The sequence below is a fragment of the Macrosteles quadrilineatus genome, unplaced genomic scaffold, assembly GCF_028750875.1.
Source record: "Macrosteles quadrilineatus isolate MER2022 unplaced genomic scaffold, UCM_ALF_1.0 Scaffold_2__2_contigs__length_208266976, whole genome shotgun sequence".
Taxonomy (NCBI): Eukaryota; Metazoa; Arthropoda; class Insecta; order Hemiptera; family Cicadellidae; genus Macrosteles; species Macrosteles quadrilineatus.
The window spans coordinates 156,424,841-156,452,714 of record NW_026542595.1 but is presented as its reverse complement, the minus strand read 5'-3'; the positions used below and the strand labels follow the sequence as shown (position 1 = coordinate 156,452,714).

The 27,874-nt window shown below is 35.6% G+C and overlaps 1 protein-coding gene across 1 annotated transcript; it reads right to left on the bottom strand.

Moving 5' to 3' along the window:
* Positions 1–93: 93 nt before the first annotated feature.
* On the bottom strand, positions 94–27,874 carry LOC128984713 (serine/threonine-protein phosphatase PP1-beta catalytic subunit). The gene is made up of 8 exons (XM_054404055.1): positions 27,797–27,874; positions 25,692–25,823; positions 24,883–25,113; positions 23,669–23,845; positions 20,616–20,767; positions 17,350–17,484; positions 6,545–6,647; positions 94–2,978 (listed from the first exon to the last, which is right to left on the bottom strand). Exons 1-7 carry the CDS (start codon positions 27,846–27,848, stop codon positions 6,549–6,551), a joined length of 978 nt encoding a protein of 325 aa, XP_054260030.1. The 5' UTR covers positions 27,849–27,874; the 3' UTR covers positions 94–2,978; positions 6,545–6,548.

The following is a 27,874-nucleotide window of genomic DNA, read 5'->3' as shown; positions in this document are numbered from 1 at the left end:
TTGGGTCCAATGGCCCATGACTCGCTACAACTTGTGAGGAATTAAAATAAGACAATTAATAAAAAATACATTTTTTTATTTTCCATTTACACTACAATTTAATTAATTACTCACCGTATTTATAATAAAAAATTAAAATGAATTTTTAAACTACACACTTTATTTCAGTATTAAGTTGGATACTAAATATTTTACATTGTTACAAGTGCTTTAGAAAAGCAAGACTATTTGACTGAAATAAATATTTTTACTTGGTAAACAATGTTTAAAACACTAAACAAACTGATTAAAATAGTGTGTAGAGATATTTGAAACAATTCAAATGTTGAAAACTGCATGATATTACCGATAGGCCTAGTTATTTTTTATTTACATCTAGAGTATTGCAGTGGAATAACAGCCACAAATAAATAACTAACGTAATATGAAAATAAAAGTTGTTAAATCCATTGTTAGTGTATTATATAGGATGGACTGAATAAACGGTCTACATTTATATATAGCTAAATCAGAAACTCAAGGCGAAATTGATTTTCTGATGGATTAAAATAATTCTTTTGTTTTCCAAAACACTTTTAAAGAGTCTCAAATTCGATGAAAAATCAATTAGTGAAAATATTTAGAAATGTTTATGTAACATTCTACAATGGTTCCCACATGTGTGTAAATCCAACATCTTCAACCTCAGATATCCCCTCTCAGAAAATTATTTTAAGTGACTCAAGACCTGGTAAATTAAGGAAAAACAATACTATGCAAGTGATATGAACATTCAAGAGAAGCACTTGATGCTAAAAGCCAACAAATTTCTCTTTTAACTTCTCTTAAATGTCTAGACAAACATGAATATGTAGGATATCTCAAGCATGTTAATACTAAAATGTTGATCAGTTCTGCATGGTTTTGGTGTAGCAAAAACACTTTTTAATGTTTTAGTTAGCTCAAGTGGTTTTAGATGATCAGATTAAAACATATTTTTATGATAAAAATCTCAACAACAGAACTTATCTCTCAGGTAACAGAAAAAGTACCATTAGAGTTAAGTCTTTTAGACAAGCCAGTGGTGACTGAAATACATCAATTTCTGACTTCAGGCCTACAATCCGTTCACAAAATTTAGGCGGTGTGAGCAGAAGTTCCCCCACTACTTTTTTGGCTTAATGTATGTTGCAGCTGATTGACGTTTTGAAAATCTCAGCTTTTTTTATTTATTTATTTTATATACCAATGGACATCTCATTTGTACTGTTTTAATGGCTGATCAAGACATGGGGGGGGGGGGGAGGATTTCTTCCCTTAAAACCGCCTATATTTTGTAAAAGGAGTAGACTATAGTTCAATACTTTTTGGTCAATTTGATCAGTCAGTTGCGTGTTTAGAGACATTTTGAGAACCACTGTAGGTAACAATGAAGCTCTTAACACCAACCATCAAAAACATCAACAGAGAAAAATTATCAAAGCAACAATGAGAATCACAAGTAAATTTATGCCAACTTCTAAAGTATTATTTAGAAGAAATAGTAGTACTGAGGAAATTATTTAGTCTTTTAAGTAATAGATTTTAAAGTAAAAATTCAGGATGAGTTTTTTAGGTTTAATTATTGTGGGAAAACAAAAGGAACCTTAAACTATCTACAACCATTATAGTGAATGAATATAAGTAAATATTTTAGTTTCTGAAACACACTTATACATTTCTAGAAACAATTACAATTTTAAAGAAAATTATGTGTGATTTTTCATTGGACTAATACTTTATCTAAAGGCTCCATAAATTATTAGTCAGAGAAAATAAACTCATTTAAAGGAATCACGTTACACCCTATAAGCATTCGCTTGCAGTAAAACTTTTTGGAATCTAGTTCCGTCTGAAAAAATATATGCTAAGTAGAGTGACCAATTCCTTCTCATTAAATCTACTATATTCCTACATTGTTACCATATTTTTGATTCCCCAATCTTACTGGTATATTTAACAAAAAATAATTCTAGGATTACAGGTTGTTACTACATGATATAAGTTAAAAAATTAATTTATGACACCTTATCCAAAGTGTACAAATGACAACAGAGGTATTACAATAAAACACATTTATTTTGTTTATTGGTGCTTTGTCTTGATATTTATTAGAAACCAAAGAATGGCTAGACATATTGGATATTATTTACAATGAAGGCAACAATTACAATAAGTTTGTTGACTCTGACCTAATAACAAAGGCATAGGTCTTGATAATTCAGTGAAAAAAAAAATACTTTTGAAAACTTAACAGATCTAGTTATTGGGGAACTTTTCACTCAACTCGGCTAGTGCCGTGAAATTTATTACAAGTTCCTCAGAAGAACGCCACTTACAATATTAAGAATAAAAATAAATTAACAAAATAATACGTATACTAATTTACATCTCCACACGAGTTAGTTAAATTATTTACAATAATGATAAAAGAAATATTTATTTTTGCACTCTTTGGCGTCTTGCTCAATTTCGATACATTTTTACATCTGAGAAAAATTTAACATTTTATTTAAACTTAACTTATTTAACAATGTACACAAAGAATCTACATTCAGATGATAAGGAAATGAAATGGCTATGATAAATATATGGACAAAACACGTAACAGATATAGAAGAGGTTTGAAGTCATTGCGTTACTTAAATTAACAAACACAAATTAAAATGCACTATTAACACTTGGAATAAAAACCACATTGAATATTACTTGCCTTAAATATTCTTGTGTCAGTTTTGAACAAGTGATAAATAGCTTTATTTAGAATTATTTATCAACGACACAAGTTAGCAAGACAAGTAACGATTTGCTTTAGAGAATAAAAAATGAAAATTAGTTTTAAAAATCTATTAAGAGGTGCAATGAATAAAATGAAATCCTCTTAGTAAGTAAAATTCAAGTTTCTTTAGCAGGTAAGCCAGATTAGCTGTTGTGATCCCTCAGTAGACATTTCATTAGGTCTGAAACAAAACAGATGAAGTGAATAACCCTGAAAATAATATATTTTATAGGAAAGCAAAGTGGCATATTCATTTTGAAAAGACGTAAAGTTCTACCTCTACACCAGCCTGCTGCCTCAGTAAATTTTACTGTTTAACCCTTTTACCACAACCGGGCCAATTAGATCGGCCTTATGTTGTTGAAGATCGGTAGGTGTTGTGAAGACCGCCACGGGCAAATTCAATTCAAAGATACTTTATTCACAGATATACAAAAGTATACATGAATGGCGTTCAGAACAATACATCATACATTATATCGTCTAATAACTAGATAGAAAAATGATACATTATACAAATATACATAAAATAAATATTTATTTAAATGATTTTAAACACTAAAAAATTCCTCAAAACTGTATAGCGCTTTGGCCGCAAGAAATCTTTTCAAAAGAAAAGAAAAATTTCCTTTCCAAGCATTTTAAACTCTTTCCAGATTTTATGATTTCAGGAGGGTAGTTATAATATTTTATCCCAGAAAAAGTTGGATTTTTGTTTGAAATATTAATTGGAAATTTTCCCGATTTCATGTATTATATGTGTGATCATTTTGTTGTCTTGGCAAAGTCTCTTCGTTATTTTTAACGAGTTTCCCATATAGGGAATAAATATTAGCGAATTTCCCATATAGGGAATAAATAAGCTATTACCGTAGGTCTCATGGTAAGACCTAGACTTGGGACCGGTTTACTTTTTCGTTTTGAGGTCCCCAGAAGCCAAAAACACCATCGGTTCAAATTTATATAGGTATATATCTTTAAATATGTGTCCGTTAGCGCGATAACTCGAGCAAATATGATCCGATTTTGATGAAATTTGGACCACAAACGTGTAAACCTACGTTTATTCGAACGAGTTCGCGAACCAGTATAATCGGACCATGGGAACAGGGGTTTATGGGGGGTTTTATGGGGTAAAAATGGGTTTTCCCCATTTTTAACCCTAAAAATAAAAATTGTTGCAATTTCTTTCTCAACCATTTTGTTAACCGTTTTGTAGAGCTTAAAAAAAGAAATAATTTAGTATATTGAAGTGCAGTTTTATGCCTAACGGTCACGGAGAAAATTCAAAAAAAGTGTAATTTAAAATTCCCATGTTATTCTTATGGAGAAAATGAAAACTGTTGTAGTTTACTTGTTTATGGATATATGTTGATAAAATTTGGCAAATTTATTTATTTCATTCTATACTATTGACATATGGTCAAAAAACACTTTTTACCTTCCCCGTAGCAGCAAACCTAAGCACTGGTTAAATCTAATGTTATTTAAATTGGGAATAAATACGTCTTATTTATGGAAATATTTTAGTAAAAATGTAATCAGACAAGTTGAAATTCGCTTAGTCTGCAGGTTTGCTGCGGCGGGGGTATTTACATGTAATACTGTTCTATAAATATAAAGACTAAAGACAGTCATAATTTTCAGATTACAAAAATGATCTCTACAATGATCCTCATCAGAAAGCTTGAGCATAGTCCAAATTGCAACTTTTTGAAAATGTAGGATTCTTTGTAGATTAATAATAACTAGTGTACATGTTGCTCGAAATCGAGCAATTGCAAAGAAGTACAGGAGCTATCTATAAACAAATGACTTGTTTAAAAACTAATAACAGTCATAATTTCCGATTTTTTAAAAAAGAGTCGACTAAAAGATTATTAACTAATAGAAATACTCACAATTTACATAACAGTCCTATTCCAGTTTAAAGGGTTAATTTTTAACTATCAAACTGTCCATGGACGGGGTAAGCTACCAATTTAAGTCAACGTAAAAAGGCTGTCAGCTTTTATAATGTACCGTACCTAAGTTATTTAGACAATTTGTAGACAATAAGGTGTAGGCTACTTTAAACTCTACAGAACAGAGTTAGGCAAAATCAGGAAGGACTCTGAAATGGTGTTATTTATCATAAGCATACTCATATGCCAAATCATTAAAATAAAAATTCAATAATTAATAACTTATATCATTAAACACAAACCAACACCCAAAACTATACCCATTTTTAATACAACATAGATCATTTGCACATTGACTGTTTACAATTAACAAATGTTCTTCTTCTCACTTTTAATTTTTGGTTCGCAACGGGAAAAATATGTTTCATAATCATTGAAGTAGATTTATAAAAATAATCCATCATAAAGTTTAAGATTAAATAAACCTACCACCTGGTTGTTTTATTTTTTTGGACCAGCTGTCTGACATTGTGAAATTTGACGGTTCTGGTTGTTTACATTTAAATGTCAAAGCAAATGTAAACATTGTGAATTTTCTCATGCTTCCATGGAGACCGATTTTAATATTTAATTGCTGACAACAGCTGAAGTTTCAAAACAATGTTTGTTTCCCATGTTAATCTTATGAAGAAATACGAAACTTTAAAGGGCCCCAGGGCCTCACTCTCTAATTATTTCCCTAAAAAGAAAGTTTCCTGCACAACTTCACGTTACGCTCTTTCCAATGACACCAAAAACATGTCAATCGGTTCAGTAGTTTCGGAGGAGTAATTGTCACAAAAATCATGCTTGCGTATTAAATAAGTACTAGAGGTCGTCCAGTGGTCGAAACTCGACCAAAAATATGTAATGTAAACTTACTCACTTCTCTATTTTCACCCCACACTGTAAATAAAACATGTGATTGAAGTTTCTTCCATTTGTTTTGATTTTCTGTTTATATTTCGTTGTTATTTCGTTACCAGCATGGCAACGCATAAGATCCATGTTAATTTTTTCAAATTTTTAAACTCATTTTTTGTGCTTATCTTTGAGCCTATTTAAATTTATAAAGGGATTCTGCACACCTACAGGAAAATAGCTTTCTAACGGTATGCGTAGATTTACCCCACGATGCACACGAGCTGAGAAAAAAGGTTTTAAAGAAACATGCTTGCCTATTAATATATAGATAGATTGATGTTGCGCCATAAAGCTCTATACCATTAAGAATATGTGAGTGAATTAACAAATAATAAACTGATTTCAATGAGTCAAAAAGATTTCAAAAAGGGGCCAGTCTTCTCAATGCAAAATTGCTTGAATTAATTTTAAAACATACTTTCTCAACATGTTTTGTCCAGTTAAGAGTGTGATCTAATTGTAGGCCCAAAAAAGTAGTATTATCAGAAAGTTGAAACATTGGCTTGGCTTATTTTTGTTGTTGTTCAAAGGTTTATTGTGGACATTTTCCATCACGAATGTAAAAAACAATACACAACGTTTCGGGATCTGGAATCTGATCCCGTTCTCAGGTGAAAAAAACTTAACTAACACATTAGAACTAACAATACACAAACGCCCAACCTAAGTTGGAATACACTACAAATAAACCTTTGAACAACATTAACTCACCATCACCAACAATTAACTTCAAACAAAGAAGTTATTTTTGTTATTGCAATGTTATTTTTACTAAAATACTCATAAACTTCATATTACTATAAAGCCTAAGAACCATTCTAGTTGGTTCCGCAGCGTAAAATTATCTTAAGTTTTTATCATAGTACATGACGTGTGTTACCGGTTTATTTCTTCTTAGTGGGGTTACGCTGGGGTGTTGAGGGACGTCCAGAGTTAATCCCCTGATACTGATACTTGGCTTTCTTCTCTGATGGTTTCAGAATCTGCAAAATTAAAATAAGCATTATCAATATACAAGCTAAAAGTTAAAAACAACTTCTTCAGATGCAAAACGGAGTTACATTTCTCCAGAAAGAACAATATCTTAAAAGGTCTTACAATAATTTACACTTTTAACAAAGGTCTTCATCGAGCCCTTGTCACAATCAAGAGAACTCAATTTAGGACCATTGTTGTGTTCTTTACTTTATCCCCTACTATTCTAGCCGGTTAGTCATGTTACACAAGGTGTTTTTTTCAAACACAACCCAAATTACAAGTAAGACACATTTCAATGACAAAATAAGCTCATATTTTGATATCCATTTCCTTTCTTCACCGGTATGCATAGTTATCTAACAGGTCCGTTTTTCCCTTTGAAAACGCTAAAAATGCGTTGGCGTAGTAAAAAAAAAAAAAACAAAAAAAAACAAAAAAAAAAAAAACAGGTATACCAACATATGAGTTGGTTTTGTCAATAAAAAGTGCCTCAATTGTAATTTGTTTGAGAAAGCCATCTTAACTGTGATTTTTTCTTGACACAATCCTGTTAGGAGTAAAGGTTTTAATGATGTGTGGTACTGTCATTGTTGTAAGAAAACCATGAATGTACAACATTATCCATTTTCATAGTAATGTAAACGTAAAATTTAAAATATTGGTTTAAATACAATTCTTAGAAGAAAACTGGAAAAATATTGGTAGCCGAGTAGCGAACCGATTTTGAACGGAGAACCAAGGAAAAACATTGTACCGTACCGAACCGTACTGACATTAAGTTTTCTGTACCACAAACCCTTAGTATCTTTTTTTTTAAAGAGGTTGGCGGCCTCTTTTATCCTTGCATTTGCCCGTCCACATAGACTACAGATCTCTGCGTGGAACGTATCCAAAAAAGCAAGGGGTGAGTCGGTACAGTACGAAGGTTAACTGTACTGATCAAATATTTGTGGCAATGTCCAGGATCCGAACCCACGACATCGCTGCCTTGTGCCCAAAGTCCGTGATGCTACCAACTGAGACACCGACTCACCTCTAAATATAATCTAATAAATTAAATATTTATGGACTTGTCAAAAATTTAAGAAACCCAGATCTGCTGAAAAAAGTAGACCTACAATACATTCTCCCTTTGAGCTTGGGGGAATCTCATAAGTTGAGTCTTAATTACAATACATTCCCATTAACACTAAACGTTTATGCAACAATGCATATCAGCTGATAGGCAATGAACTAAAGAAAACAGGATTACCAACATATTTTTTGTCGTAAAAACATTGTCTCACGTAGTGCTTGTAATTTTGATTGCCTTAAAAAAACATTAATGGAAACAATATGAACTAATTGACACAACCACAAAATATGAATCGAGTTCATTGATTACATTTCTTTAGAGTGTAAAGCACAATTATCGTCCACCGCCAGTTGACAAACAACCCAATTAGAAGCATTTGGACGTAGAAAACTAAAATTATGTGTTTGGACATAGAAAACTTGCATAGGGTGAATTGAACTTTCCTTGGGAATACAGGGTGTATACTATTTTATTAAAGTGAAATTCCAGGTTTTTTCCTGGTTTTTCAAAGTTTTTCCAGGTTCCCGCGTATCTGTTTGGTTCCACATAAACTATAATCAATTTAAGACTTGCAGCTTAAGTATACAAAATACATCAAATTTGTTTCAAGTCCAGTGAGCTAGTGTTAGTAATCACAGTCTTACGTTATCATAGAAAAATCCTGGACATCTCCCGGTATGTATACATTATCGCCGTCTCTCGCGATCACGGAAACATAATCATCGTCATCCGCGACCGCGGCAAAATAACGAAAATGTTCCGAGGCCGTGTAGACACCATCATTGACTCCCGCGGTCACGGGAACGTCATTTTTGTCGTCCGCGATCTCGGCAAAATCACAAATTTTTCCCGCGGCAGTGTTAACATCATTGTTGGTCCCGCGGTCACGTTAACGTCGTCGTCGTCATCCGCGATCGCGGCAAAATCATGAACATATGCGGCCGTGTAGACATAATCATCGTCGTCCTTCGCGGTCACGGCAAATCACTAATATCTTCCCCGGCCGTGTAGACATCATCATTGCTACCCGCAGTCATGGAAACGTCATCGTCGTCGTCCACGATCTCGGCAAAATCATGAATATTTCCCGCGGCCGTGTCTACATCATCGTCGTCTCTCGAGGTCACGAAAACGTCATCGTCGTCGTCCACGATCTCGGCAAAATAATGAATATTTCCCGCGACAGTGTAAACATCATCGTCGTTTCCCACGGTCACTGAAACGTCATCGTCGTCGGCCGCAATCACGGCAAAATCATGAGCATATCACCCGGCCGTGTAGAAATCATCATCGTCGTCTTTTGCTGTCACGGTAAATCACGAAAATCTTCCGCGGCTGTGTAGACATCATCATTGCCTCTCGCAGTTCATTTCATTTCATATAACTTTATTCATTAAAGTACAATACATAGATACAGGAATGGCGTCAAGAGTAATTTAATAAAACTAACTAACTAAAATACTCATCATTATCATGCATGGCATAACAACATACCATCAATATTAATAGCTTTTCAGATCAAATAAATTAAAACAAGCAGTGCAATATGAAAGTTTATACATGAAAATATCAAAATTAAAAATATAGATAAAATTATTTTAAAACCAAAAGTTTCAATTGATATGAAACAGAGCAATTAATAACTTAAAGAACTAAAACTCTTCAAAGGAGTACATAGCCTTGTTGATAAGAAACTTTTTCAATTTAGATTTAAATTTATTTTTGGAATTTTCTAATTTGATTTCTTTAGGAAGTTTATTATAAAATTTGGAACCGGCATATTTAGGCGTCTTCGTAAAAAGTTGCAGAGTATGTGAGCTTGTGGCCAGGTTTTCTCGATTTCTAGTGAAGTAATTGTGATAGTCTCCAATAAGTTGTAATTCATTAAATCTGTCTTTTACTGATAATACTGTTTCATAGACATACATTCCATAAACAGTCATAATATTCTCAGTTTTAAAATATTCTTTGACTGAAGTTCTGCGTTTTAAATTGCACAAAATTCTAATAGCTTTCTTTTGCTTTTTTAGAATTGATTTTAATTTTTTCTTTTTTGCTGCACCATAAAGTGAAACTCCAAATGATATGATTGAATGTATGTACGAAAAATATATAATTTTTAAAGTTTCCTTTTCACATAGGGGTTTTAATCTTGTTAGCGCATAAAGGCCAGATGAAATTTTAGAAAGTAACTGATCAATATGATGATTCCACTTCAAATTTTCATCAATTTCTAATCCCAAGAATTTAATGTGGTCTTTATTTTGAATTATGTTGTTATTAACTACAATTTTTGGCATTGAGGGCCAGAAGACTTGCTACCAGGGCTAGAGAACCCCTAGACAGACGGCGGAAGTCGGATGCTTATAGGGTGGCTAGGAGGTATCTTCGTCGAGCCATCAATCGGAGTAAACGCAGTTGCTGGGATAAATTAAGGGACGATGATGATTCCAACCCGTGGGGCCTGGGTTACAAACTTGTAACCCGCTCTCCACCTTCCGTCATGGACAGGGTCACTATGGAGAGGATAGTCGAGTCCCTTTTCCCGGCTCACGCGTTGCGCCCACTGCGGGATTATGGAAGGGTGGACGACGTCCCACTTTTCAGCCCTGAAGAGCTGGTGGCGGCCGTCATATCCCTGAAGAACAACAAGGCTCCTGGTCCCGATGGGGTGCCCGGTGAAGTCCTCAAGAAGGTTTTGACTACCAACCCCTTGATCCTTTTGAGCATGTATAACGCCTGCCTGGTTGAAGGGGTTTTCCCCTTGTGCTGGAAGACAGCTAGGTTTGTGCTTGTTGGGAAGGGCAAGGGAGACCCAGATCTGCCATCCTCTTACAGACCTCTGTGTATGTTGGATACGGCTGGCAAAGTCCTCGAGAAATTGATCCGTTCCCGGCTAAATTCAGCCGTTGTCGCTGCGGGGGACCTCTCCCCTCGTCAGTATGGATTCAGGATGGGGCGATCAACGTTTGATGCGATTGAGGAGGTGAAGCAAGCTGTGATTAGAGCTGAGGATTTTACCCACTTCTCTCGCAGGGTTGTGCTGCTCGTAACGCTCGATGTGCGAAATGCATTTAATTCGGCGAGGTGGTGCGATATGCTGGATGCTCTGGAGAACACCTTCCACGTGCCGGCATACCTCATGCGCATCATAGAGGATTATCTCCGGTTTCGCCTCCTAACGTATGACACTGCGGAGGGCCCGCGGACGATGAGTGTCACTTCTGGTGCTGCCCAAGGTTCCATACTCGGCCCAGACCTCTGGAACGTCGCTTATGACAGCCTTCTGAGGTCTGAAATGCCTGAGGAAACAGTCTTGGTTGGGTACGCAGACGACGTTGCAGCTTTGATAGCTGCACGTAGCGTTGAGCTGGCTCAGCTAAAGCTAAACCGAGTTATGCGTACCATAAACGCATGGATGGCAGACCACGGTCTCTCGCTTGCTCTGAGCAAAACCGAGATCGTGATTTTGACAAAAAAACGGATTGACACCATCGTGCCGTTGAGGGTGGGAGCCGTCGAGGTTCAAACTGTTCGTTCTGCCAAGTATCTTGGGGTCATGGTAGACAGCAAGCTTAGCTGGCGGGATCAGATCTTCCGTACAGCGGACAAGGCCGCTAGGATGGTTTATTCTCTTAGCCGGTTGATGGCCAATGTCGGAGGGCCTCGGTCCAGTCGTAGAAGGCTGTTAATGTCTTCGGTCCAGTCCGTACTCTTGTACGGTGCGGAGGTGTGGGCAGACGCACTAAATAAGGAGGCATACAGGATGCGGCTCGCCCGAGTGCAGCGTCAGGCAGCACTGAGGGTAGCATCTGCCTACCGAACAGTGTCCGAGCCCGCCGTCCTGGTGATTGCTGGAGTCATCCCCGTCAAACTTTTGGCGGCGGAGAGAAAGGCAATTTACTGGCGCCGTGGGGAGGACGAGGCACGAACAGAGGAACGCACCCGCACCTACCAGCTGTGGCAGGAGGGCTGGGAACAGGAGACACGGGGACTCTGGACCAGGCGACTGATACAGCAAGTCCAACCTTGGGTTGATCGGCGGTACGGAGAGGTGGACTTCTACCTCACCCAATTTCTGACGGGACACGGCTTTTTCTGGTTGTACCTGTTCAGGATGGGCAAAGCCGTGTCACCCGACTGCATATACTGCCCAGGCATTCTCGATGATGTGGAACATACATTTTTCCACTGCCAGCGCTGGGAAAGGCCCCGCCTGGAGGCTCAACAATTAATAGGACTGCTGTCGGTGGACACGGTCATACCGATTATGACGGAGGGTGAGAACAATTGGACCTGTGTGTCACATTATATCCAGGGTATTCTCCGCGCCAAGAAGATCGACCTTGACCGGGATGCGGTTGTAGGTAATTAAGAATCGAAATGCCAGAAACGGTGCGAGCCCTGAGGGCTTAGGTCACATCTTAGGCCTGACTTGAAGTAATGTGACAAACAATTCCAGGTCTGTGTCCAACAGAGTAGAGGGGGTTTTTTAGTGAGTAGTCTGACAATTTTCAGGAGTCTCACACTACAGGCTGGCTACCTGTGTGCGTAAAAGCATTTTCCCTCCTCTCCCTAAAAAAAAAACTACAATTTTTGGCAGATTTTGCGGTTTAGTTTTTCCTGCTTGGAAACACATAAAATTAGTTTTATCTGTGTTCAAACGCAAATTATTCGAATTCAAAAAACTGTTAAGTAATAATATATCAGAATTGGCCTTGGTTTCAAGTTCAGCATAGGTTCCTGCGGCTATTTTTAAATTTGCATCATCAGCATATAGGCAAAGCTTGCTAAAATCACTGAGTTGAGGAAAATTTCTCAAATAAAAGATGAATAAAAGAGGGCCTAGGATCAATCCTTGGGGCAACCCATATTTTACTTTCCGAGTACAAGAATTGAACTGTAAATATGTGACAATAACACAGTTTTCCAATTTAAATGAAGACTTTATTTTTGAATGTTCTGCTATTGAACTTGTGGATTTTAATTCAATTTTAATTTCTATTTATACAGTACCAAATTTCAACATAAGTAAACAGTTTTTAGATAGACTTGAAATTTTATTTTTGATAATACAGAAAAAATTCTGTTACTGGTAGTTCGGTTACTGGTTTTTGTAACTGGAGATTTTAACATAGACATTTTAACGAATGACACATTCACAAGTAGATTTAAAGAAATTGTCGAATGTAATGGTTTTTGTTTTCAATTTGAGGAGCCAACTAGAATAACAAATACTTCATTTACTTGTTTGGATAATTTTATCACACCCAAAACATTTAGTTGCCATTACAGGTTAAACACTGAGTTAGGTCTTTCTGATCACAATGCTATATTTATAAATCTCCCTAAGCTAGCCAAGTGTAAAACCATCAAGAATACTTCTAGTTCTTTTAAGAAAAGAATCATCTCTGATAGAAATACAGATGAATTTTGCAAATATCTACAGAGCACTAATAATAATTTTGTATTTAACCCCGCTTTAAACCCCAATGAAAATTACAATAGTTTTTTGAGAAATTTTTTATTATCTTTCAATCATATATTTCCTGTTAAATCACTAAAAAAGAATGCTAAAACTAATAAATCTACTCTGAATTGGGTGACCCAAGGTATAAGAATTTCCAGTAAGAGGAAAAGAGAATTGCACTTGGAAGCCAAGTTTAGTAGAAACCAAGAGTTTTTATCCTATGTAAAGCAATACAAAAAAATATTTAATAAAGTTGTAAAAAATTCAAAAATTCTCTCAAATAATAACCTAATTAGAAAATCTGAAAACAAGTCTAAGGCAGCTTGGCAAATTGTTAACAATGAACTGGGTTTAAACCGTACTCAAAGATACAAAATTGTTTTAAAAGATGATACAAACCAAACCACTGTTGATAATCCTGATGATGTAGCTAAGCTTTTTAACAGTTTTTTCTGTAATACAGTTATTAATCTGAATGTAAAAAAGGCTTCTGTCAATGGTGTTCATTCGTCTGTAAAATCATACTGCAGTGATGGTGGGGTTACATTGTGCAATCTTAGCCCCACTAATAAAGATGAAATAAAAAAGATCATCCTTTCTTTAAAGAACAAAATTTCAGTAGGCTGGGACGAAATCCCAATTAAATTGATCAAATCTGCTGCTGACATTATCTCCGAACCCTTATCTCTTATTATAAATCAGTGTTTAAAGAATGGTATTTTTCCGGATCAACTCAAGTATTCCCAAATTTCTCCCGTTTTTAAGAAAGGTTCAAAAGCAGATATTAATAACTACCGTCCAGTATCAGTATTAAGTAATTTTTCTAAAATATTTGAAAAAGTAATAAGCTATAGACTAGTAAATTATTTTGAAAGTAATAATTTATTTTACAATAAACAATTTGGTTTCCGAAAAAACTTAAGCACAGTTTCTGCTCTTACTCAGTTTGTTAATGAGATTGCAGAGGCCTTGGACAGGTCTCAGGCCACAGCAGGTGTTTTCTGTGACCTGTCTAAGGCTTTTGATTGTGTGGATCACTCACTCCTGTTGCTAAAACTTAATTTATTATGGGATTGGGGGAAGTTGCTTTTCTTTAATACAATCTTACCTTTCTAAAAGAAAACAAAGAACTTTAATTTTAGAAGATAACAACAAACATTATTCACCATGGGAAATTATATCCACAGGTGTTCCCCAAGGCTCAGTATTGGGCCCACTTTTTTTTCTTATTTACATTAATGATCTTCCAAAAGCTATTAATAAAGAACTAATTCTTTTTGCCGATGACACTACTGCTTTGATCAAAAATAATAATACAGCTGAAATGTTTTCTTCTCTGCAAAGTGTGGTAAAGGACATGGAGCAATGGTTTTTAGAAAATGGGTTAAAACTTAATGTTGAAAAAACAAATATTATTAAATTTTCGACTAGACACAAAAATATGGAAAACTGTTCTTTTAATTTAGTTGAAGCTCATAAATTCTTAGGGGTTTACGTAGATGACGCAGTTAAATGGGATTCACATTTGAATTATTTACGTAACAAAATTAGGTCGATATCATCTTTATTCATACATTTAAGGGACTGTGTTTCTATTGAGACACTTAAAGTAGTTTATCATGCTTATGTGGAGTCAGTGTTAAGATATGGCATAATTTTATGGGGTCAAGCTACTGGTATTAAAACTTTATTCAGGTTACAAAAACGTATTATTCGTATTATTACCAACTCTCATCCACGCAGTTCTTGTAAGAAACATTTTCAAAATTTAAGAATTCATACATTAACGGGGTTGTATATTCTAGAATTATTAAATTACATACATTCAGTTAAAAATGAGCTACCAGAAACAATACATTTTAATCACAGGTATGAAACCCGAAATGAAAATATATTTAGACTCCCCAGACACCGTTTGACCCTATATGAAAAATCTCCATTGTACGCTGGGCTGAGATTGTACAATGTGCTTCCTCCATGCTATAAGTCATTAAGCAAAACCAAATTTAAAGATACAATAGATAATTTTCTTATTGACAAGGCTTTTTACTTAATTGAAGATTTTTACAGAACTACAATTTAGAAATTTTTTTTAAGTGTTTAATTTTAAGTTAAAAGTTTTAATGTTAAATATTTTATGTATGGATTTAATTTTGACAATGCACCTATTCTAAATGTTATGACATGTATGGAATGTTTTGTGCAAATAAAGTCTATGTCTATGTAAGAAATTTTATAATTTTTGTTATTACAGTGACTCAGTTCTACGTATTGTTTCCTATCAAAAAGATATGACTTGAACCAGTTCAAAGCAGTACTATTTAGTCCACTACTACTGAGCTTTGAAAGCAACAACTCATGAGAAATTGAATCAAAAGCTTTACTGAGGTCCATGAACAACCCTACCACTTTAGATTTACTCTCTAAGCTATCAACGATGGATTCAATGAAAGCTGTGGCAGCTGTTATGAGTTGTGGAAACGTCAGCGCTGTCGTCCGCGATCTCAGCCAAATCATAAGCATCTGCGGCCGTGTTGACATAATCATCGTTGTCTCCCGCGGTCGATCACGGCCCGCGGCAGTGTATACATCATCGTTGATCCCGCGGTCACGTAAACATCATCGTTGTCTCCCGCGGTCACGGAAACGTCATCGTCGTCGGCCGCAATGGCGGCAAAATCATAAGCATTTCACGCGGCCGTGTAGAAATCATCATCGTCATTTTTCGCGGTCACGGCAAATCATGAAAATTTACCGCAGCCATGTAAACATGATCGTCGTCCCCAGTGGTCACGGAAACGTCTTCGTCATCTCCCGCGGTCACGGAAACGTCATCGTTGTCGTCCGCAATCGCTGCAAATCATGAACATTTCCCGCGGACGTGTAGATGTCATTGTCGTATCCTGCGGTCACGGAAACGTCATCGTCGTCTCCCGTGGTCACGAAAACGTCATCGTTGTCGCCCGCAACCGCGGCAAGACGCATTTTACGACTAAAATCTTCTACCGGGGCTAAAATAAAAATCCCGGCTATTTCCCGGTTTTTTCCAGGTACCTTCAAATTCGAGGTTATTTCCCGGTTCTCCCGGTTGGTATACACCCTGGAATAAAACATTCACACAATGTTCACAATGTAATTCATGGTACAGGCTGGCGGCAGTTGTTCATCAGTTTTGTTTCAAGCAGTGATGGAATTTAAGGGAATTGTACATGTGATTCTGTGTGAATGAAAGAGATATTGAGGTCTTCTACAAGAGTATCAAAGGACAATAGTAAACCCTGGTAGCTGGATCAGCAAGCAAAGTTTCCTCCACTTAAATCACTGTCTTGATGGTTATTAATGAAAATTTGCTGCCAATCTCCTTGTGCAAACAGACCTGCTGCAAACTCCTTTGGCCACTTTGCACATTTTCTAAACATTAAACATTTTTTGCGTACATAGATACCATTTAGTATTACAGATTTCAACAAGGATCGACCGCCATTCAACAGGAAACTACTCACAGAACGTGATTCAAAATTAGCAGGAGTTTCAGTTTGTCCTCAAATATCGTTTTTGGCTAATATGACAAGACTAGAGCACCTGTAGCTCGAATTCGAGCAATTTCAAAGTATTACAGGCGTTATTTTAAAACGAATGACAGTCATAATTTCCGATGACTTAAAAGAGTCAACTCAAAGATAATGTAATCAATCACTCCACTCCAGTTATCGAAACTAAACTAAAAACACACACTTTTGTGTGTATCATGTGTTCACTATGAACAGTTTTTTGTATGCAATTAATACAAATTATTCGTCTGTTTAAGTAAACAACATCTTTTCTTCATAAGAAATACATTGGGATTTTGATGGCCTGTGGGGCAAAGCCCGAGGACCTTTATTACAGGAATTGGTAAAAGGGGACGTCAACAATCCTTAATTTTGTTCTTAATTTACAGACCACCCACAAAATTTATGATCCACTAACAATTATCAAAGAAGGTTCTATAAATTCAGTACATACTTTTTCACTGAATTTTGAGCATGAGATATCCTACTATAAACTTTTTTTGTGGAATAACTAAACGAAGCTAACATTTTTTTACCTTCAACAACATTAATAACAGAATACTTCTTAATTACAAAATATAGCCTAGGCCCATTTTTAATTTGAGTAATACCTGAAAGGAACACATAAGGGTTTCGTCCACAGACATCATGCCGCCTGCATTGTCAAATTCACCGCAGTAGTTTGGAGCAGAAAATAATGTAACCAGCTGTCTTTTTGCGAAGAATTCATACCCATCTTCAACAACCTGGAAAAGACAAATTGAATTACACCAGGCCTCTGATAACTAAATTCCCCTTTTTATCCAGGGCTATTTTAAAGTGTGTATGATTTCAAGGTATGCAAATGTTGCTAAGGTGTCATCGAACAATGATACAACTTTCCTTATATTAAGTTTGCAAAATTCCAAGAAATTTAAAGCTGCTTAGGAAGGGCATACTGTACAAACTATAATCAAGACTTTAAATTTATTTTTTATCAGATCTGTCAAAGGGCTCACTTTTAAATTCGAAAGTTGCCAGTTAAATCAAGAATCATTGGATTTTAATTGTTAATAAATTTAAAAGTTTATCAAATAGAAAAAGGTAAACGTTACTAAATAATAACAAGTTCCTGAACTTTTAATTTGAGGAAACCAATCCGAGGACTGTTAAAAACTAGCATCGGTCTTCAGGGTGTCTACCAGATTTCTCAAATGGAATTCCCGACTTTTCATTGCCATTTTTTTTTAAATCCCGACCAAAAACTCGGTCCATTCTTCATGTTACTATACCTTTTTCCGTCTCACGGTCACGGTACCTTTGTCAACATATGTTGTCACTTGCGACGCAGCGAAATCACTGACGATCAAAACAAATCACATGCCGAGAAAATCCCGTATCAAATGTAGGGGTGTGTGAAACAGCAAAACATTTTGATTTAAAAAAATTTTGATGTAACTTGATTCGAAGCAACATGGAATTTTTCTATTCATACTTGTCAGTGGAGTGAAATATTTGTTTTCAATCATACATTAGAAGAACCAGTATTTCTGGAAATATCAGTGAGCTTCTTGCCTATTTCATAATTTTTACTTGCAGCATCATGTTGTTAAGCATGTTACCTATTTTATTTTATTGATTTTATAAATAAAGATATGTTTGGATGTAAACAAATAAAAACCTTTGTAAGATTTAAATACTGAATCTTTCAATTGGTTTACATTGATAAAACAAGAGGTTAGAATCAGAACTACAAGGTATAGGCTAAATAACTTCTTGTATGGCAATAACCTGTATGGCGAAGCAATGTCTCAGTGTATGCCATGTACTTGGATGGCAATAACCTGTATGGCGAAGCAGTGTCTCAGTGTATGACATGTACTTGGATGGCAATAACCTGTATGGCTAAGCAATGTCTCAGTGTATGACATGTACTTGGATGGCAATAACCTGTATGGCTAAGCAATGTCTCAGTGTATGACATGTACTTGGATGGCAATAACCTGTATGGCTAAGCAATGTCTCAGTGTATGACATGTACTTGAATGGCAATAACCTGTATGGCGAAGCAATGTCTCAGTGTATGACATGTACTTGGATGGCAATAACCTGTATGGCTAAGCAATGTCTCAGTGTACGACATGTACTTGGATGGCAATAACCTGTATGGCTAAGCAATGTCTCAGTGTATGACATGTACTTGGATGGCAATAACCTGTATGGCTAAGCAATGTCTCAGTGAATAACTTATATAATTAATGTCAATCATTTGAATAATGTCAATAAGTTATATGGATACTGATAGTCAATGTCAATCATTTGAATAATGTCAATAAGTTATATGGATACTGATAGTCAAGGTAACAGTATCAATGTAACAGTCAACTACATACATGGATACTGATTCAATAACGTATGGATACTGATTCAAAAACGTATTTGGATACAGTAGAACGTCGATTATCCGAAGCCCGGTCATCCGAAACGTCGGTTAACCGAAAGGAAGAAAGAAGCAAAAATCAATAAAATCGCGCGCCAATCTCGACTGGCCGTAGCGCTACGCCACCGCACGGCTGCTAAGGCGGGAGGCGGGGCGGGCATACGTGACGAAATTGTCGTGCGCTATGGCCGTGCGCACCACTCCTACTCCCACTGACTCAGTCTCCGTCTCTCTCAAGTCTCAGTCGCCTGTGAGCATTCGACAGTGACAGTTCGTATGGGTTTCTATTGTACTGTTTCATTCTACACTGACTATGTCGTCCAAACGTAAACGTGAATGTGTTCTTTCTGTACACATTCTGATAGTCCAGTTCTAAGTACTGTTGTACATGTTTGTTGCTGTATTGTAAAAATAAATCTGGATGTTAATTAATAAAATTTATATTATTGTACAGTAGGCTATCCACAGACGCGAAAACGGCAAATCACCGCCGGCCGCTATCCCTTCCCGTCATTTCCCGTTCCCCGTATTTTTCCAGTCAATGACCGATTATCCGAAAAATCAGAACACCCCCAATCCCCAATTAATTCGGATAATCGACGTTCTACTGTACTGATTTTATTGCAGTAGCGAACATGTTAATAACAAAATGGCAGCTAAAAATGATTAAGGAAATGGTCATTAAAAGTTATTTTGAACTGCCATTTTGTTATTAATGCTCTGATTTCTATTTTTTTATGTTAATTGTTATGTTTCGTCAAGACCTTTAAAATGATACCAAACTCGACTATACTTGCTCTTTGAAAATCTTTAGCTACCCACTACCCCCAAGGGCAAAATTTTCAAAACTGACCATAATTATTGTAGCCTTTCATATCCAAACAAGTTGCTGCAAACCAATTTCAAATATCTCAAATAGTTCAAAAGTTAAAGAGGGTGCAAGTTAATTTTTTTGCCACCCTCATGGTTATTTGGATTTGAAACGTTTTAGGGCGCCATTTTGTTATTAGTGGGCCAATTTTGGTTTTCTTCACGTCAATTTTTATGTTTCGTCAAGACCTGTAAAATTATACCAAACTCGACTAGGCCCTATAGTTGTCATTTGAAAATTTTGAGCTACCCCCTACCCCCCAAGCGCAAAATTATCAAAATTGACCATAATTATTGTAGCCCCTCATACCCAAGAAGGTTGCCGCAAACAGATTTCAAATATATTTAACGGTTGAAAAGTTAAGGGGGGTGCAAGTTACTTTTTAGCCACCCTGTATATACGTTATTGAATCAGTATCCATACGTTATTGAATCAGTATCCATATGTCATTGGATTACAGCACGTTTTAGGTGAGTTGTGGAAACTGAACAATAACCTTAAATTGAAACAAGAGTATTCCCAATATGTGTTCCCTTTCTTCTTTTTTGTGGCCAATTGGTAAAAGTTGTCATAAAATGGATACAAACCTGATGAGCTCGGCAGATGAGATCAAGGTCATGTCTGTTAAGGAACTTGCTGACAACGTCCGCGCCAAAAGTAAAGCTGACACCGCGGTCGTTCTCTCCCCAGCCGTGGACATCTTTGTCCGGGTCAGACCATAGAAGATCACACAGCAGACCTGTAAAACAATATTTTTATGAACTGTGTGGAGTGAAGTCTCAACAGAGACAAAATTGAGTATTAAAGGTAAATTGAAGGAATACTAACTTTAGGACGGAGCTGCAATAATAGGAGGTCCATAATATACAGAGAAAGTGTTTAGGTTTAAGAGCTCATAGGAACATATGGATAAAAAGTTTGTAAACACCATCTTCAATAGTAGTAGTGAGTAAATCTTATTTCAAGTAAGAGTAGGCTATTAAGGGAACGTGGCCATGTCCAGCTGAGAGCTTGTCCTCGCGAGGACCTACCGACATTTTGATGTCACGGCCACACCCTGTCTCTCTCTGATTGAAGTAGGGAAAGCTGTATTGGGAACGTGACTAGTCCACCCTACGCATAAACCAACCAAAATTTTGACATCATACTAACCATCTCTCTCTCCGAGTGGAGTGGGGAGAGGGTTCGCACTTTGGCAGCCTTATAACTTGCGATTTTTATGTTCTTCATTCCCTCTAAATTAGTAATATATTTTAAATCAGATCTGTCTATAGGCCTAGTTTAACATAGATATACATTTCCTGTTTTAATGAGAAAAATAACTTATTAAAATTATTCCTTAACGGTCAGAACAATAACCAACACCCCTCCCATATGAACCCCCGCGTAACTCCTCCCCCGCGTGTAAGACGTGGTAGCCTGGTTCTTGGCAATTTTGTAGGCCTACATAAAAAGCGTTTAAGGACCTAAACTTATTTTAATTTAGCTGATTCCTACTAATTAACAAATATTATTGGGAAAGTGTTGAAGTTTGTTAGTTAATCAGACAATCACGTGTTATCTGCTAAACTGATTGAGTCGCAATTTTGGCATTTGAATATGATTACTGATTTGTATTAATGATAAAAAAAAGACACAATGCTTTAAATTTGCTCTGACATTTTAATGAAAACAGACAGAGTCCTAAAACTAACCAATGATGTAGGGGAGAGTGGGGCACATTTGAACATGGGGCACATATAACGGTTTAAATTTTCCGTCATTTTTATACTCGCAGGTCATAGGACCAGCTGTAAAATGTAGCCCTCCAATAGGACAACAGGTTGCATTCATCTCCCTCCATTTCTGATCAGTTCTTAGTTTGTTGTTGGGAAAAGAAGTTTTAGAGCGCCACAAGAAAACTTTTTTGGCAGTAGGGATTTGTAAATTTTCCATAGAAAAACTACATTACAGATGAGTTTGATCCATTTACCTTATGGCTTAAAATACATATTTAGATACAATAATGCATTTCATATTGATAAATTACAATTCAAGAAAACATAATTTAACTTTTTGCAAAATGGTGCCTAGTGGGGTAGATTTGAACAGAGTCTGAGGGACACATTTGAACACCATGTTTTCCTCTGGTGAGCATGTTGTTCAAATGTACCCCAACTGATTATATTTGTTTCTTATACAAGACAGTAATGAATATAATAACAATTTAATACTATGAGCTTCCTCAACCAACAATGAGTGTGAGAACTGCATGTGCAGAGCACGAATATAATTTTGCTATTAACTTTGCAACATTTAGCTACAAATAATGTGAATCTAAAACATTAAATGAAGAATAAGTTCCAATAGAAATAAGAATTGTTTTTATCAACTCACATGCATAACAATTTCTGTAAAATTAAAATTTTCATTTAATTTAATTAGTGTGTTCTTAATTGTAGGTACAGTAGAACCTCTTTAATCCGAACCCCCGTAATCCGAACGTCCACTAATCCGAACCCCTCATTGCTGTACTTTATACACAGTACAGCAGTTCTTTATTGTATACTGTATTTAATCTACAGTACTGTTTATCCACCATGTTTACTACTGTATTAAATAAACACTGCATTTTACTTTATAAAACATTTTTCACTTTTCCCAAAATAATTTTGATCAATTTTTGCCATGTTTTAGCTATTGTTATGTAAAAACAACAATATGTTCTGTAATCCGAACTATTCAATAGTCCGAACTACCCCTGGTCCCAATTAGTTCGGATTAAAGAGGTTCTACTGTACCCTGTTCAAAAGTACCCCACCAGTGGGGTACTTTTGAACGATTTGCATACCTTTGTAAGAACAGATATTGCACATTAACATGTTAACTTGGAGGGTTTAAAAAATAACTAAATTAAAGCTAACATTATGTTACAACTAAATGTAATTTGTTTTTATTAAAATCACATAAATTCACCTATTAAAAAATTAAAGTTTAAAAAGTGTTCAAATCTGCCCCATTCTCCCTATGCACTTAGGTAACATTAGAACGTCAGTGCAAATTTTAGCATTGTTCTTCTTTATGTTTCCAAATAAAAATCAATAATTATATTATATTCAAAAACAAAAATTGCAGTTAAATCAGCTTGGTGGTTAACAACATGATTATTAAACTAACTCCCAAATGTCAACACTTTTCCAAAAGGCCTAATAAGTTAGCATAGCGTAAATAACACCCAGCAACCCCCGCAGTGAGGGGTGGGGGGCCACCGAGGTCCAACTGTCATGGCTATCATGGAAAAAGGCGATGTTGTTTCCATAATTTCTGGGGACGTTGATGATGTCTTCAAGAGCAAAGAAGATATTCATGATTTTGCCGCAATCGCAGAAAAAGATATCGCCGATTCCGTGACTGCGGTAGACAAACATGAGTCCACAAAGACTGAAGAAAATATTCAAGATTTTTGCACTATTGTAGAAAAAGGTGAAGTTGTTTCCGTGACCGCGGGAGACAATGATGTCTTTAAGACCGCGGATGATGTACTTACACCACTGCCTAATGTTTTACTGTAATTAAGTTCTAAGAAATCAGCTTAAATTCAATTTATAGTTTAAATGCATTATATGTTTTGTTTATCGATTGATTGTACAGCGGAGGTTACCTGTATCAGGAACGTCTGTGGGTCTCATGATGCGTCTGATCTGCTCCATTCCCTGCAGATCGGGACTCAGACCTCCGTGACAACAGAAGATCTTCTCATCAATGATGGCTGCAATCGGCAGACAGTTGAAACAGTCTGTGAATGTTTTCCACAGCTTGATGTTGTATCTTCGTTTGCCTGCAAAAAATTTAAGACTAAGTTCTTAGAACAAATTTAGAATTAAAAGCCTAGATCCACCGAGGCAAAGTATTAATAATGTAACAAACTTTTGAACTGTACAAATTTTGAAATCTTGGTTGATAGATAACGTTTGGAACTTTAACTTAGTTGACTGCCGGTAGCGATACTAATCTGACACTTACAAACCTGTTGAGCTGGATGATGCCAATTCTGTAACTACTATCATGTTTTCTTTAATTTGTTTAGACATTATTAATATAGGCTGTATATATATATAGAGGCCCTACAGCCTAAATTAAAAATTCAATTAGAGACCTATGTTTCACAATGAAAACTTCACCAATAATTTACCAATTTTAATTTATATGGCCTATATATAGCCTTAATATATTTAACCTATTTTATCATCATACTTATGACTAAAAATAAAAAGTTTGTACTGTAAAATATCAGTGGTTTTTTTTGTTTTTAATTGATTAAAACCAATAATAGCCTACCATGAAGATTCAATTAGATCTATCTCATATTTTGTAAGTTAAGAAATTAAAAAGGTAATAAACCATTAAGCTCAATTAATAAATAACCAAGCAAGGCGAACTAAGGTCACACCCATTCTACGCAAAAATTACAACAACGTTAAGGACTGAGAAACCGGATAGAAAACTGGGACTTTAATACTTTTGTATCAACACAAATTAGGCTGAATTCCAGCAGGGTAAATTTGCCCAGTGACATAAATTACTGAATGTGTCCCATGATCAAAATCGTCGGATTATCTTACGATACAGGCCTAGCTGTGGTTCAAGATTGCTTGGATTTGGGTTTGGATTTACTGACACGCACTTAACAAAAGATCCTAGCCTACATTATGTTTATGTCTAAGATTAACATTAACAAACCATCCAAATTGTAATGTAAAAATACAGGGGAAACTACACATACTTGTTGTTAATTTCTTATCAATACCTATTAAAAGTACTGATGAAACATTTTACTATGTAGGCTTATCATTGGTAAATGTAATAAAGACTTACACTCATCATAAAATCCATATATCCTGTTGATGCTGGCACATTCATGATTTCCTCGCAGAAGGAAGAAGTTCTCCGGATATTTAATCTTGTAAGCCAGCAGCAGACAGATGGTTTCCAGGGATTGTTTACCTCGATCAACATAGTCACCAAGGAACAGATAGTTGGCCTCGGGAGGGAACCCTCCGTACTCAAACAACCGCAGAAGGTCTGTGTACTGCCCGTGGATGTCACCTACAATTAGAACCACAGTTGAGCGAAAGCATTTTTTAATGAGTTAACTATTCGGTTAGGCTAGATAACATAACACCATTTAGAGTGGTGGATCATTATCCAAAATATTAGCAAAATTCCCATACTTGTAGGGAGTAAGCAATTTTTTTGTTCTTTTCAATTAATTAACTAAGTTAGGGAGGATGTTAGAAGTTGTCAGATTATTATAATATAGCTAGTGTAATAATTTGAATCAGCTAAGTATATATTTTATTCTCTTTGTACTTGCTGTTTCATTGCTAAGATTCAGTTACGATTTAAATGCTCATTGTTGTCTAATAATAAATAAAAGTGTGTTGAAAGTAATAGCTATATGATTAAGTTTTTTAAAGCTTTTACCAACTTACATAGAGTTTAATCTAATATTGATGTGAATTCCAACATTATTTACCACTACTATTTTATTGCAATTCCGATAATTTTAACAGTCAGTAGGGGTGGGCGAGTAGTGATTTTTCAATTCCGTTGAGTCGAGTTTTGAGTAAAAACTTAAGTATGGAATCGAGTTGAATTGTAGGCAATTGAATTTTAAAACTTACCACAGATCTTCAAGGGCGCTTCCAGCTCAAGTAAGATTGGTTGTTGCAAGAATATTTCCCTGGACTTAAGGCAAAGGCCGCGCACTTCGGCCTCGCTCATCTGGACTGACTTGCCAGGACGACATCCTCTGACTGAAATAAAACAAACATTGAAATATTAGCCTACACTAGAAGCAACTGAGATTTGAATATAGCATAGAGACTACTTTTTACTTTAAAAGATTGTATAATATGTCACCTGCTCACATTAAATGTCTTGAAATACAACAATTTAAATTTAGGCCTACTATTAGAAAGATTTTGTGTGATTTATGTGTGTATAAGGTCAAAGAATTTGTAGAACATATTAAGTATAGGTTATTGGATATACTGTGATGAAATTGTATGACGTTGCTATACATGTATTTATAATGTTGATGGCAATAAATGGATTTGATTTGATTTGAGTGGGATACCTACTTAGGTGAATTAAAAGTCTCCATCATCCTTGGTATAGTTGTGTTTATGGGGTAACTTAAACTATGGCCTTGGGGGGGGGGGGGGAGCTGTGGTCATTCAATCAATCAATTAAATAAAGATAGGCAACAATCGATCAATCAGTTATTTAAGGTAGTGTGGACGGGTGGGTAGTGCAGGGTCAAACGTGCCGTTCTGAAAACATGAGTAAGTTAGTTAAAACACACGGCAATAAAGACACGACTGATATTTTTAACCGATAATATATCACAGGTTCTCTGAGGAACTGTAAGATGAAACCGTTTTAACGCTTATAAAGAATATTGATTAAGTTAAGTTTAAGACTTTTAAAATGTAGGCCTATTGGTAAGTTTAAGTTCATTTGAATTAATTAGCCTACATAACGTGACCATGGGAACCTATTGATGACTAAGGCTATCTTATATCACCAGATAGGCCTACCGGTACCGTAAAGTTAAGTTAAGATAGCCTAAGTTACTGGATTTTACATAGCTGAAAAAAAAACAGTGTGATCACAAATACTTATTAGCCTAACAGAAATTTGGCTAAGCTAAAGTTACCCTTATTTAAAGTTTGTTTACTTATTCTACTTTTACTGACTAACATAATTTATAGTTAACTTATGTTAGGCTACTAACTTATTTGTTACGATATTTTCTCCCCAGAAACTTAACATACTTAGCCACCGTTTAAGTTAGACAGAGAAATGTTATTCTTAACTCAATTATGCTTTGGTGGCCACGATGGATTTATAGGCCTAATATCAATAAGTTATCCAATTCCAGTAGGTACCTACTCTAACTTAAGTTGTCATAAGTAAGTTAAGGCAAAATTAAATTAAATGCAATGTTAATATCGGTAACTTACTAATTTAAAACTTAAGTTAGGCTATTTAGAACACAGACCTTCTCAGCTTAAAATCAAACCGAATTGCAATCAATATATTTATCGACCTATATTGACATTTAATCCAATTATAAGTTAGGCTTATTTCAGGGTTAAAAGTTGTAACTTACCCGTGTAAACTAAACCGATAAGTTACAATATAAATCGTCGAACGAAACTAGGCCTAGCCTAGTTAGCTAGCCTAAAACTTATTTAACACCTAAACTCAATGACTAGACCTAAGCCAGTAACTTAAGCCTAGCATACATGCAAAGAAAATTACAAGAGAATTACGTTGTTACTATTACCATACATAGATTGGTTTTGCTGTAGACATTTGAAATCAAGGTTGTCCCGAAAATATTGTTGACAGGCCTATCCTAGTAAGGAAATGGCAAGGTTTATTTAGGCCTATGCCAATGAAGAGGTAAATCCACATGTACAGCCTAGGTTTTGATGAATAATAACCTACTACTAATCCTTCAAATGGGTCTGTAAAATGCCAATTTATTCGAAGTTGATGAAAACGTTAGGGTAAAGATAACAAACTGGGAAGTTTTTATTCCTAATGTGCTAAGTGAATTAACAACCGTAAGTACGGTAGACCTTGAAATGACGCTCACAAACTTGGAAGATATCGCAATTGGACGTCCATGAATTTACGAAACGTTTATTTCGTAGTACAATTTATGTCTTTAGATCAGTATACAAAACTTGAAATTATATTTTAGATCAATATTTACCTTCAAGGAGTCGTTGAATGAGGCTGTCAATATTTAGATCTATATCCGCCATTTTAGCAAAGGATGTCGCCTTCTGAC